At 52.2% G+C, this 13,353-nt stretch overlaps 2 protein-coding genes across 2 annotated transcripts in view; one reads left to right on the top strand and one right to left on the bottom strand.

Annotated features, from left to right (window-relative positions):
- Window positions 1–1,919: 1,919 nt before the first annotated feature.
- CMTM5 (CKLF like MARVEL transmembrane domain containing 5) lies at window positions 1,920–6,691 on the top strand. The gene is made up of 5 exons (XM_053258749.1): window positions 1,920–2,444; window positions 3,462–3,614; window positions 5,443–5,538; window positions 5,847–5,925; window positions 6,260–6,691. Exons 1-5 carry the CDS (start codon window positions 2,346–2,348, stop codon window positions 6,274–6,276), a joined length of 444 nt encoding a protein of 147 aa, XP_053114724.1. The 5' UTR covers window positions 1,920–2,345; the 3' UTR covers window positions 6,277–6,691.
- Window positions 6,692–12,150: 5,459 nt separating this feature from the next.
- Window positions 12,151–13,353, bottom strand: part of LOC128330567 (myosin-6) — a 46,532-nt gene continuing 45,329 nt past the window's right edge. Inside the window, exon 39 of the mRNA XM_053263640.1 lies at window positions 12,151–12,289. Coding sequence (XP_053119615.1) covers window positions 12,269–12,289 — 21 coding nt within the window. The 3' untranslated portion in view covers window positions 12,151–12,268. The remainder of the gene's footprint in view (window positions 12,290–13,353) is intronic.

Below are 13,353 nucleotides of genomic sequence, written 5' to 3'. Positions count from 1 at the left end.
TCTGCCTGCACAACTGCCCACCCTCAACAGCACCGGGGCCAGCCTATGAGTCCACATCAGCCCCAGCACAGAACTTTCCGGCGCTGGAACCCGGCGAATCATGGCAGTGATAGAACGTTTGAGCCATTACTAGCCTGAGCTGATGCCATTGCACCTCTGACTAAACGATTACAATGCAGCAACTTTTGGAAGGTTTGGGAGGACAATATGAGGGAGAGGTTGTCCCACTTTTGCAGGTCCCTGCAAAATCTTATCCTGCTCGGGTAGATACGGAAAAATAAGGACAAAGTTTTCAGTTCCACTACCAATATTTATGTATGTATTTATTTAGTACATTTATATACTGCCCCATACAAAAAAAGGACCTCATGGAGGAGAGGTCTATCAGCAGCTACTAGTTGGAGGTCTATAGGCCACCTACAGCCTCAAAGGCAGGATGCCTCTGAGTACCAGTTGCAGGGGAGCAACAGCAGGAGAGAGGACATGCCCTCAACTCCTGCCTGTAGGCTTCCAGGGGCATCTGGTGGGCCACTGTGAGAAACAGGATGCTGGACTAGATGGGCTTCCTTGAGTCTGATCCAGCAGGGCTGTTCTTATGTCCCTGGGTAGTTCACAATATAAATCCAATTAAAACATCAACACCATTACAAGTTAAAATGCAATAAAAACTCTAAAACCGAAGCTTTAAAACTATAAATCAAAAGCCTGATGACGCAAGTATGTTTTTAGGTCCTTCTTAAAAACATTCAGAGAAGGGGAAACTCTAATTTTGTTAGGAAGCCCGTTCCAGAGTCCCGGGGCAACTCTAGAAAAGGCCTGCTGCACAGCACCCCTCTGTTACGGTTGTTTGGCTTGTCCCTGCTAGTCATTGGGTCAAGGTAGGATTTTTCCTCCTTAAAAAAAAAAAAGTAATAATAATGCTAAGAATGGACACAGGTAGTTATATGTCCCCGCCCCAAACCACAGAGTGAGGGGGGAAAAACCTCACGTATAGTATAACAATGACCTGGCTATGGAGGCTTGCTCCTTAGTGATGAACATCTGCCTGCAGAGGAGCTCTTCCAGAAAAAGGTTGGCAACCCTAATCAAGTGCTATCTTTTTTTCACTGGCTTTGCTTCAGGGCCTTGCTTCTGTGTAGTAAGTGAAGCCTTCCTTAGTTCTCCATACCAAGAAAAAAAACTTATGTTGCTTAATTTCTGTGTATTAGGCAGGTTGTTGTTAGGGACACAGGAGCAGAACACAAAAAAGGTGGCAACTCTCGGAAAAAAATATTTAATGGGGGAAGCAAAATGAAGGGCAAAGAACTTTCCAGGAGCAACTTTGCCTCCTCCGCGTAAGCCAGGGGTTCCCCAAGCTTGGGCCCCTAGAAGCTGTTGGACTACAACTCCCATCATCCCCACCAAGATCTGCGGATCCAAGTTTGGGAACCCCGGCTCTCGTCCACCCTTATTTACGACTCAAGATCACTTTCGACCTAACCTCTTGCAGTGTCTGTATTAGATCCTCTGTATTTAGTTGGCGGTTACAAGAAGCCAAAAGTCCTGCTCTATTTATTTCTATTTTCAATAACAATATAAATAAACACATATTTCAAGGAAATGTGTGTGAACATGTGGAGTCTTCTTTATCCAGAGACCTGTGCTGGGAGAAAGTGGCATTTCTGTCCTCTGTGCTCTTGGCAACCCCGCCCCGGCTCACTAATGCCCCCTGTTGGCTCTTTGGGGTCTTTCTCGTCTTCTCCTCCCACCCACGCTCGCTCCTAAGCAGCTGGACTGGCCATGGGGGAGAATGTGGCCCACATTCACTTCTCCCTCTGGCCTCCCAGCTAGCAGACAATCAGGAGCTTGTTCTTCTGGGGCCGGCCGCTCCTAGCCCCACTAGACAATCCCTCATTGTCCGGGGCTGGGTTGCCAGAGCAAAAGGGCAGGTGGACAGAGAGAGAGAGAGAGCCTGCCTGCCATTGCAAGGTCCTGGTCCTCCACGGGGCCTGCTCTGGGACTGGAGGAGCACTCTGTGGGCACAGGCCAGGGCCATTTCCTTCTCCCTGGGCAGCAGGGCGGCGAACAATCTCTCCCTCTGTGCTGCCTCCTCCTCGCCCTCCTCTGCTCCTGCCTTGCCCCATCCCCTCTCTTCTCTTCCTCCCCTGCACTTTGCTCCTCTCCTCTCCTCTCCTCTCGGCCAGAGCCCCTTCTCCCCAACCTGGTTTCCTCTTCCCCGCCTCTGGCCTGGAAATCCGGCTGGCTGCCAGGCCGCCTTGGAACAGACTCCCCCTTTCATCTCTCCGTTGGCTTTTCCTCACTCCCTCCATCCCCCCCCAGCGCTCTCCTCCGGCACAGCCAGCAGGATGGGGGAGCAGGACGAGGCAGCCGGGGGGCTGCAGGGCTTTGCACTGGACAAGGACTTCCTGCGCTCCCCCAAGGGGGTGCTGATGGGGGCAGAGCTGGTAACCGACCCCGGACCCTTCCCCACTCCTCCTCCTCCTTTTCCATCCCCTTCTTCTCCCCACCTCCTGCTTCCCTTCATTTACACTCATTCATTTCTCCCCCGCTCCCTTCCCTCTTTTCCTTTTGCTCCAGACGGCTGTTGCTTTTCTCGTTTGCCTCTTTCTTCAAGTTTTCCTCGCCACCTTTGACTGGATCACTTGGATGGACTTTCCGTTCATTTTCCTCATCTACTTCCCCTCCTTCCTTCCTTGCTCACTTTTCCTGGTTCATCCCCTCACTCATTTCCCTTTTCCTTCTCTCTTCATTCATTCTTCAGTGTTTCCTTCCTGCTTGCTTCCCGTCCTTCCCCCCCTAGATCCATCCCACCCACCCCTTTCTAGTAGTTTCCCAGCCTGCCTCCCCAAATTTCCCTGCTATTTTGTTCTCGGTCCTCTCAGGTGGCGGGTTGGATGGGTCACCTTTTTACCCCAAATGTGCAGAGGAGAAGAGGGTGACTTCTGGGCTAGGACCATGGGGGTGGGTTATGGGGTGGCCTAAGGGCTGGGAAGAATCTCACACCCTGTAGATTTAGTCCTTAAAGGATGGTGGGGGGAAATTAGGGGCGGGGGGGGAACCAATTGCTGTAGGTAGAGCTGCTGATAGGCCTCCTGGGGTGAATTCTCAAGAATACTCAGCACAGATGAATTCCTTGGATTTGGGACACACCAACCACCCTTTCTTACCACGTGTCTGAAAAAAGCAGAGTTTCTACTAACTTTTCAACAGGGCAATTTCTAGAATGCACCACTGAGATCAAGTCTGGAACCAAGTTGGGATAATGAATGCAGATTAAGGAGGTGTGATTTTAACACAGGTGGGGTCAGCCAACATGGAGCGCTCCAGAAAGGACTGGGGGAGCAGGGGAGGGGGTGCCCGGGCATGCATCCCCATGGGGGGGGCATTCTTTCCATCCAGGCAATCCTGGCCCCCAAGGAGATTTGTTTCGCTGCTCAGGTCCCGATCCTTTGCCCCTGCAGGGCCTCTGCTTCTTGGTCTTCTTGCTGCTGACCGCCTCCATCTCGGCCTATATGGGTGCCGCCCTGCTGGAGGTGCTGGTGACGCTGGCGTTCCTGGGACTGCGGGCGACCCACTACCACGAGCGCCTGACCCGCATCAACTGGCCCTGCTTGGTGCGTAACGCGTCTCTTCCGTTTCTCACTCCGCGCTGGCATGGTCAGTGAGCAACGTAGTCGCAATGGAGGGAGGGGCCTTAAGCTAGCGCAGGACTGTCTACACGGACGGGCAGTGGCGCTCCAAAGTTTCAGGCTCAGGGGGTCTTTCCCAGCCCTACCCGGAGGTGCAATGCCATGCTTATAAATGATCGGGGTCTTGGACTTGAGCACTAGCTATCCAGGACCTTTGCTACTATAGAGCAAATAAAGCCTTTTATAATCCTTCTCGGCTGGTGAAGTGTTTTGGCTACTGACCCAGAAAAGAACCTCTCTTTGTTGGGATACAACACTGCCAGAGGTTGACCCTGGGGCCTTCTGCTTGCAGAGAAGGGGTTCTGGCTCTTCCATAAACGTCTTCCAAAAGGTGCTTTAAAAAGCATCTAGGGCAGGTTCCTGGAGGTCACATCTGTTTATGGTGATGACTCATGAATAGCTAAACTGAGCCTCCAGTACAGCAATGGCAGACCTCTGTATACCAAAGACTAGGGGTAAGGGCTATTGCTTTCATCCCCTGCTTGGCTTTCACCCCTGCTAACTGGGCAAAGAGGCACCTTTTAACGTGGCGGTTCTCTTTATTGAGCAGGGGGAGAGTAACTGGCCCTCTCCACCCCCAGCACAGGACCTCCAGTGACTGTTGCTGGTGTCTATCTTGTGTTTCTTTCTAGATTGTGAGCCCTTTGGGGACAGGGAGCCATCTTATTTGTTCGTTAGTTCTCTATGTAAACCGGACTGAGCCATTTTTGGAAGGGCAGTATAGAAATCGAATAAATACATACAATACATACTTCTGGGTGCTGACCACTGTGGAAAGCCAGATGCTGGCCTAGATGACCCTTCTGTTCCAAAGCCGCTTATATTTTCGTAACAGGCCATGTAGACCAAACGGGCCAGAAAGCCAGGCCGCTGGGGACAGGGTTGTAGCTCAGGGGTAGAGGATCTGCTTGGCATGCAGAAGGTCCCAGGTTCAATCCCTGGCAGCATCTCCAGGTAGGGCTGGGAAAGGCTCCTTCCCGCAACCTTGGAAAGCTGCTGCCAGTCGACAATACTAAGCTAGATGGGCCAATGGCCTGAATGATCAGACCATTTCCGGCAGGGGTCTTTCCCGGGCCGACCTGGAAGCATCAGGGGTTGGCCCTGGGGCTGTCTCCATGCAAGCAGAGGCTCTGCCACTGAGCTAAAGCCCCATTCCTTACATAGGAAGCTGCCTTGTACCGAGTCAGACCATTGGCCCATCTAGCTTGGCATGGCCTGCACTGACTGGCAGCGGCTTCTCCAAGGTCTCAGGCAGGAGTCTCTCCCAGCCCTACCTGGAGATGCTGCCAGGGACTGAACCAGGGACCTCCTGCATGCGAGCAGATGCTGTACGGCCCCATCCCCTCAGGGGGATATCGTGCAGCAGGCGGTGTTCCCATGGAGTCTCCCATCCAAATGCAAGCCAAGGCAAATGCTGCTTAGAAACGGGGGACGATTTGTGCTTGCCACCGCAAGACCAGCTTTCCACCCCACAGTGGTGCCCTGGGGTTGCCCTTTGGGGCGAGGTGCTGGACTTGACTGAGCAGCGCTCGAGTGCCTTGAAGTGCATCCCACTGCCTGCACGCTGCCGCTGGTCCTGGAATGGATTGGCCAGCTGCACCCATTCCGGCCGGCCTGCTGCCTGCCTGTCTTGGGCACTGGATCTTGCCCTGCGTTTTGGGATCCTGAGCATGGCAACATCGCTGCTCCCGGGGAATGGCCTCCCCCTCCGTAGCTCAGGCCCCAGCGGTGACCCTCCTCTCTCCCTGCACAGGACTTCCTCCGCTGCATCAGTGCCGCCATCGTCTTCATCGTTGTGGCCTTTGCGGTCATTGCTGCCAGTCACGAGGGATCTGCTGTCTCTGCCTTTGTGAGTTGCCGCCCTCTGCAGCCCCCCTCCCTGGCCACAGCCTCCAGCAGGTGGACTCCTCCTTCCCTTTTTTGACACCACAGGCGGCAGTGGTCAAAGGCATGCCCTGCGCCAGATGTGTGGCTTCTTCTCCCCCCTGCTCGCAGGTTCCTGGCCGGACATGGGCAGCAGGAACGCTCTGGCCAGGCCTGAGATACCTCCCCGCAACAGACCGGGGATATTTGAGAGTCTGCATCCTGCCCCCGATCAACCCTGCCCCCGGCTTTTGCGGTGTGTGTCATTCTCTGCCCTCCTCTGTCTCCTTCCAGGTCTTCAGCCTCATCCTCATTGCTGTTTTCTGTTTCGATGCCTACAAAACGTATAGAGCAGAAATGGGACCCGACCAGGGTGAGTGCAGCACGCAAGGAAGGAAGCGGGTGGGTGGGATCCTGGTATCTCCCCACGGTGGGCGTGGGGGTCGCAAGCAGGGCCCTGATGCAGAAGAGCCAAAGGGCACCTCCCTCCCCGTCGTGGCAAGTGGCCAAAGTACATTTCTTGCACTGAACGGGGGGGGGGAGTTAGTCTATAAGGCCTCTCGGGTCCCTTCCAATTATATGACTCGAATAATAAACTTGATCCTTGGCTACTGGCCGCCCTGTGGTGGTGCCTGCCCCCCAAACTGCCCGATGGTGGGGATTGTCCTGGGTGTGATAAATGACGTGAAAGCTCCTTTCTCTTTTAGACCCAGATCTCGGCTGAGAGAACCTGCGCCCCCTGCTGGCGAAAGCAACGCACACACAGAGCTGCCACTGCTGCTGCTGCCGCTGCCGCTGCCACCCTCCACAAATCACTCCTGAACGCCCTGCCACTGCATCCCTGGCCTACCCGCTTCTCCCAAGATCTGACCGTGCGCCACTATCTTGACCCAAAGGCCCCACATTATTCCAGCCGTGACCCAGAGGGCGATTCCCACACCCATCCCACCCTCCGTGGCAATGAAGAGCCACTTTGAAGCTCCAGAAGAGTCCACCCACTTTATGTGCTCCCCACTCACCAAACTGGAGTTGGGGGGTGGGGGGGGGGGTAGGGAGTGTTTCTACCACAGTTCGGACTCGTGGGTGATTTCTGTGTTTAACTTGCTGGGGAGACAAGATTAAAGGTGCTTTTAATGTGATCGAGTGGCTTTTATATGCCTCTGTGTGTGTGTGTGTGTGTGTGGTGATGCGTGTGTGCATGAAGATACACAGGTAGGGCTATAGGAAAGGATGTGAGTCATTGGGCAGATTGTGTGTGCAAATATGTGAGTGCGTCTGTGGGCAAATCTCCAGCTGGTCTTGTGTCAGCAAATTTGCTAAGCAGGGTCTGCCTGCTTAGGATGGGAGACTTGATGTGTGAGCCCTGGAAGATATTCCCCTCAAGGGATGGAGCCACTCTGGGAAGAGCATCTAGGTTCCAAGTTTCCTCCCTGGCAGCATCTCCAGGTAGGGCTGAGAGGGATCCCTGCCTGCAACCTTGATGAAGCCGCTGCCAGTCTGTGTAGGCAATCCTGAGCCAGATGGACCAATGGTCTGACTTCATATATGGCAGCTTCCTATGTTCCTACGTGCTTGAATTTGAAAGCGCCTGGGTGTACGTGAGGGTGTGTGAAGAAATGTGAGTATGCAACATGCAGGGGTCTGGATACACTTGTTGTGTGAGGGTGTGAGTATCCACAAATGCTTGTGTGAGGAAGCTGGCTTGACAACGGACATGCACAGGAATGTAGGTGTGCATAAAAGCACAACAGTGAAAAAAATGCTTAATGTGCTGTGACTGCATGTATGTGAGGTGTATGTGTAGGTGAGTGTGCATGCAAGAGAGAGGGGAGGTGGGCAGCATCCCTGCATGTGCGTGCATGGCTGCGCATGGGAATGCACAGGGGCAAATGCATTGAAGAGGTGCCTGCACAATCTTTTTGGTTCCCCAACAGAAGAGACTGAATGTGGTGATACTGGATGGGGGCAATGGAAGGGGGAGGAAAAGAAAAGCAAGAAGAGGAAGTCAGAGGGGAAAGGTGGCAAGGAGCACAGGAGACTCCTGTCTACTGAGTCAGACCCTTGGCCCATCTAGCTCAGTATTGCCTAGACTGGCAGTGGCTTCTCCAAGGTTTGAGGCGCAGGAGTCTCTCCCAGCCCTCTCTGCAGAAGCCGCCTGGGAGTGATTCTGGCCTGGGACCTTCTGCAGGCAAGGAGATGCCCCACCAAGACCACCGAGCGATGGCCCCGTTCCCTAAGGAGAATATCTTACTGCAGACAGTATTCACCCATCCAAATGCAAACCAAGGCAAACCCTGCTTAGTAAAGGGGACATTTCATGTGCCTCTGTGTGTTGGGGGGGAAGGGGGAAAGAAAACTGAGAAAAGACTGAAAGAAGGAGTTTGCTCGGGAACAGGTTGAGGGGAGGAGGAGGAGGAGGAGGGATGAAGGCTTGCGGGGAGGGCTGTGGGGGGTGCTGCTACCAGTGACGGAGGGGCGGGGGGCAGGCGGGGGTCTGGGCAGGGCTGCTGTGCTAGGCAGGAGTCGGACCCGGCTTCATCACTGCAGCAGGCGGCGACCCAGAAGCCAGCCCCGGCCCCAGCTCGCGAGGAGGAGGAGGAGGCACAGCCAGGCAGCAGGTGAGGAGGGAGGGAGGGAAGGGAGGGGCTGCTCCGCCCTCCTGCCACTGACTCCTCCCGCCCCCCGCCGCCACCCCAGTCCTCCTGGTTTTGTAAATTGTGGATCATGCAAGTCATTTAATGGTGCTAGAGAAAGACATGCTATTCTGGTTGCTCCAGGTCTTCACACTCACATCAATTTGGAGGGTGAATACAACTGAAGGAAGCCTGGGCGGAGAGTCAGTCATGTGACTTGCCTCTGGGGGGCCTCCCAAGGCAGTGGGCCCCCAGACAACTGTCTCCCCTTGCCCTATTATAGTCATGCCCCCAGGGTCTGTAGTCAGGGACCCTGACAGGGTATTAAGCAAGGGATTCTCAAATGTGTCTCCAGATGTCGTCGGACTGCAAATCCCATCATCCCCAAAGGCCACTGTGGCAGGGGATGATGGGAGTTGTAGTCCAACAGTCATGTGACTTGTCTCTGGGCCTCCCCCCCAAGGCAGTGGGCCCCCAGACAACTGTCTCCCCTTGCCCTATGATAGTTACGCCCATGGAGCTAAGGTTGCCTACCCCTGCTCTAAGGGAGAGCAGGCCCAGTCTTCTTCAAGGGGGCGGGGTTGGGGGCCAGGATCAAGGAAGAGGATGTGGGGTGGAATCCCTACACAGGGCCCAGGAGACAGGTGTGTCCCAGGAGATAGGTGTGTCCAATGAAAAAAGCGTGGAGAAATGCTGACTTTCACTAACTCTTGCTAAGTAGTTAATGCCTCAGACATGTTTTATTTTGGCCTTTGGGGCAGCAATCCCTCTATTCCAGAGAGAAGAGCTTGCCTGAGGCCTACCATTCCGTTCATGATAGGGGAGACTTGAACCCAGAACTTCTTGGCCCAAGCCCAATCTTGTAGCAACTTCACCAACTTCCGCCAAGTAAGCAACCAACACTCTTGACCGCAGAGTATTTAGTGAGAGACGCATTCATGGGGGTCCTTTGCTACTCACGTTGCTTGTGGAACGCTCCGAATGCCACACACAACGGCTGCCATTATGCTCCTCCATTACCCTCTTCATCCCCCCTTCTCATTTGCAGGGCTTGCCACGGGCTGAATGACTTTGTGGTGGGGGGGGTTCCACCCCACTTTCCTGAGCATGCCCAAAGCCGGCCCCCCCTCATCAGCCTCACAAGTGGGACAAAGCCAAGTTCCCCTGCCTACTGTGGGCCTTCCATGACCACACGCTCTCCACGCATCAACCCCGTTGGGCCACACAACCACGCCCAGCAGCAAGAAGCCCTTCAGGTGCGACAAGTGTGGCGAGGGCTTCGCCCAGTTGGCGCAGCTGGAGCGGCACGCCCTCTCGCACACCGGCGGACGCCCCTTTGCCTGCGGACAGTGTGGGAAGGCCTTCATGTCTTCGTCCCACCAGGCTCAGCACCAGCACACCCACTGGGCCAAGTGCAAACACGGCTGCCCCCTCTGCGGCAAGGCCTCCCTGCGCCCTTGGGACGTCGTGCAGCACCAGCGCTTCCACACCGGCGAGCGCCCCTTCTGCTGCGAGGACTGCGGAAGGAACTTCTTCCACTCCTCAGACCTCTTGAGGCACCAGCACACTCACACGGGCAAGCGCCCCTTCTGCTGCGAGCGGTGTGCGGGAAGACCTTCTCGCGCTCCTCCGTCCTGGCCAAGCTTATGCACACCCACACGGGTGAGAGGCCCGACAAGTGCGAGCTGTGTGAGAAGGCCAACATCACCACCTCCCAGCTCACCGAGCACAGGCGCATGCACACAGGGGAGAAACCGTACCTCTGCGCCGATTGTGGCAAGACCTTCACCTACTCCTTCCTTCTCCTCTGCCACATCAAGACCCACACCGGAGAGCGCCCGTAGGTTTGCCCAGACTGCTCCAAGGCCTTCAGGACCTCCGGGCACTTACACAAGCACCGGCAGATCAATGCCAGGAAGGGGGCTGGGATGGGGAAGGGGAGGCACAAGGGAGAGCTGGGCCGTGGGGCAGAGTGGTGAGCATGTGGCTTCCACATAGGGGCAGAGACACAGGACTCCTCCCGAGGAGGATTCATTCCAACTTCAGCACAAATCCTGACAGGAGATGTAACGGGCCATCCACATGACACTCAAGCAGGGTGGATAAAAATCAATGATTTATTTTTTTTAAATTTAAATCGGATTTTGATTTAAATAGTATTTTTTTGATTTAAATTGGATTTTTAAAATTTAAATCAGATTTTTAAAAATAAAATTTTTTTTGAGGAAAAAATCTATCTAAAGATAGTTTTCTATTTAAGATACATTATAATCCAAAGGTATTCATCATGAAATAAGGATTAGTTTTTAATTATGTAGCATGAGGCTGTATATATGCAATGTTTAAATTTTTTGGTAAATGAATTCCATTAATCCATTCACAATGTCATGCTCTTCCAGAGGTTTCTGTAAGATTATTTTGGGCAATTTTTCTATGTAGAAGAGGACCAAAAATGAAACCTTCATCTGGTTGTAAATATTAAGATTATACCAGCAAGAATGAGTCTTTATGTAAAAAACCATGATTTAAATCTAGTCTTGCAGACTAGTGATTTAAATTGTGATGTAAATCGATTTGATTTAAATCAAATCCACCCTGCACTCAAGTAAGCTGCATAACGTTCTCAGCCAAGAAATTTAGGACCGACAAGAGGAAGTACTTTTTCACACAGCACATCATTAATCCAAGGAATTCACTGCCACAGGATGTGGTGATGGCCACTAGCTTGGATGGCTTTAAGTGGGGCTTAGACAAATTCATCGAGGACATGAATTTGTCCTCCATCAAGTTCTATTAGTCTTGATGGTGGCTACAGGCTGCTTCCAGGCTCAGAGGAAGGATGCCTCTGAATACCAGTTGCAGGGGAGCAGTGGCAGGAGAAGGGTCTTATCTCCTGGTTTAGGGCTTCCTAGATGCATTGGGTAGGCCACTGTGGAAGGCAGGATGCTGGACTAGACGGGCCTTGGGCCTGATCCAGCAGGGCTGTTCTTATGTTTTTAGCGCCCTCTGTTGACAATCCTTGAAAAATCGGCGTCTTTTCCAACAGAGAACGTATTAAAAAGCCACATCTTTTCCATGGATTGTCAGCAGATGGCGCTAAGAACTTACACAGTGCACTTGAATGTCATGTGGATGGTTTGTTACTTCTACTGTCAGAAATTGTGCTGAAGTTGGAATAAATTATGGTCTGGAAGAGGCCATAGAGAGAGCATTTCCACAGAGGAGGTATAATACAGAAGGGCTCCCTCTGCAGGTCTGGAAAAGAACTGAATCTCTGGGGAGGCAATTTAACTTCCTGGACAGGAACTAGAAGCACCATGGAGGAGCAGCTCAAAGACGGAAGAGATCCCCCCACTGTTGAATCAAAATTGGACAAAATTCAGTGGGCTCAGAGATCGAGGACATCTCTCCCTCCTGGGCACTTAAGGAGCAAGTGGAACTGGAGCTAGGGTGAGTGACAAATTCGCACACCCCCTTTCAAAATGGAAGCCTTAAAAAATTAAGTTTCCCGGAACTGGTTGTAATTTTTCGCATTGACCACCAGGTTGTGCTGCAACATGGAAAATAAACCTGAGCAGAGCTTCAGCCCTTAACCTCACAATGTTCAGCCTGATGCTGGAGGGCACCGCAATATCAGCAGGAGCCAAAGAGAGCTATTGAGAAATTTGCTATCTCTGTATTAGGTGCTTGGAAACCCAGATAAGGCATGCACTAGATAACAGAATGAATGGCTTCTCTGAAGTACAAGAAACATAAAACTGCCTTCTTGGCAGTTGCCGCCGCCTTCTTTTTCCTGGCAAGGTTCCTGTGAATTTAATAGCTTAGTGACAGGCAGATGTACAAGAGGTAAGGAGAAAACTTTTACCTGTTGGATGTCTGCCTGTTGTGAGGTTGTTAAAGGTACAAGGAGGCAATTTTATGCTCTCCATCCAGCCAGTGGACAAATATGGTGCAGGTGGCAAATGTAGGATAAAATTTGCTGCTCAGCTTTATTCAAGACACTATATTCATGCAACATCCTATTCAGAGAAAGGGCGCAGGAAGGAAACTCCACTTCAACTCATTTGGAGATTCCAAACTTTCTCACTCTTCATCATGAAGTTTCTAGAAGAAGAAAGGGAAAGTGGGGGGGAGGGAAAAGCGCAGGGGGAGGACAGAAATAAAAGAGCAAAGATAGAGAAAGTGAAAGTGAAGACAAATGTAACATTTTAAGTGTGAAATCACCTTTGCTGCCATGAAAACACATGCACATTTTTCTGCCCTGGGAGAAAAAACACTATAGTTCTGGATATGTTGGAGAAAAGTTGGCTGTGGCTGCTACCTAGCAACTAGTGCCTATGAGAGAGCCAACATACCTGTTCATCCTTCCAAATCTCAGAGCAGTCCTGCAACTTTTAAAAATGTTTGTGAATTATGGGATGGGGATAAGGATGGGTGTAAATGCCTATAAAGGCACAAATGCTGCCTGAAGCAGGTGTGGGTGAGAAGACAAAAGCATTAAGAATATTACATTTGTCTTCATGGAAATGAAAACCGAAAGGAAACAAAGAAAGACGAGGAATAGAACAGCAGGTTCTGCCGTGTTTCACAAGCAGTTGCTGGGACTTCTCCCAGTCCAGGGGGTGATTCCAAGGAGGAGTAGCAGATGCTCCCTGCAAAATACTCCCTGCTCCCCCATCCACCAGTCTGGAACTTTATAGCACAGTCATTCTGCTGTAGCTCGAATTAATTATTTTAAAGGAGCTCCACTGTTTAAAGAAGCCTCATTCGCTCATTCCTCTACCCCAGAACAAGCAGCAGAAGCTAGTTCGGCCAGGTGGGAGGAGACTCCTCCAGCCTCCCAGGAGCCAGGCCAACCCCTTCACTTCCTTCCGGGCCAGGAACTGGGCTTCTGGGTGAGACCATGTGTGTGTGTGTGGGGGGGGATGCAGGATCATCTCCCCTGCAGATCTCAGCTGGCCTGGCCATGACTTCTCTCTCCACTCCAATCTTCCCTGCCACAAGGTCTTGGACAGGAAGAGAAAACTAGCCTGGAAAGCAGCCTGGAAGTTACTGTATTTACCCACATACAAGACGACTCTGAATTTAAGACAAGCCCCTTAAAAAAAAGAGGAAGAGGACTAAGATGACCCCCGATTTCTAGCATCAAAAGAACTTGGAATGTAGAT

This window comes from Hemicordylus capensis, chromosome 6 (assembly GCF_027244095.1).
Source record: "Hemicordylus capensis ecotype Gifberg chromosome 6, rHemCap1.1.pri, whole genome shotgun sequence".
Taxonomy (NCBI): domain Eukaryota; kingdom Metazoa; phylum Chordata; class Lepidosauria; order Squamata; family Cordylidae; genus Hemicordylus; species Hemicordylus capensis.
This window is presented reverse-complemented; position numbering and strand designations above follow the sequence as displayed.

Excerpts from the sequence above, each read along its gene's own strand:
- CMTM5 (XM_053258749.1), top strand. The coding sequence starts at position 2,346 with ATGGGGGAGCAGGACGAGGCAGCCGGGGGGCTGCAGGGCTTTGCACTG. Across the intron at positions 3,615-5,442 it reads GCATCAACTGGCCCTGCTTG|GACTTCCTCCGCTGCATCAG; the intron begins GTGCGTAACGCG and ends CTCCCTGCACAG. Across the intron at positions 5,539-5,846 it reads GATCTGCTGTCTCTGCCTTT|GTCTTCAGCCTCATCCTCAT; the intron begins GTGAGTTGCCGC and ends GTCTCCTTCCAG.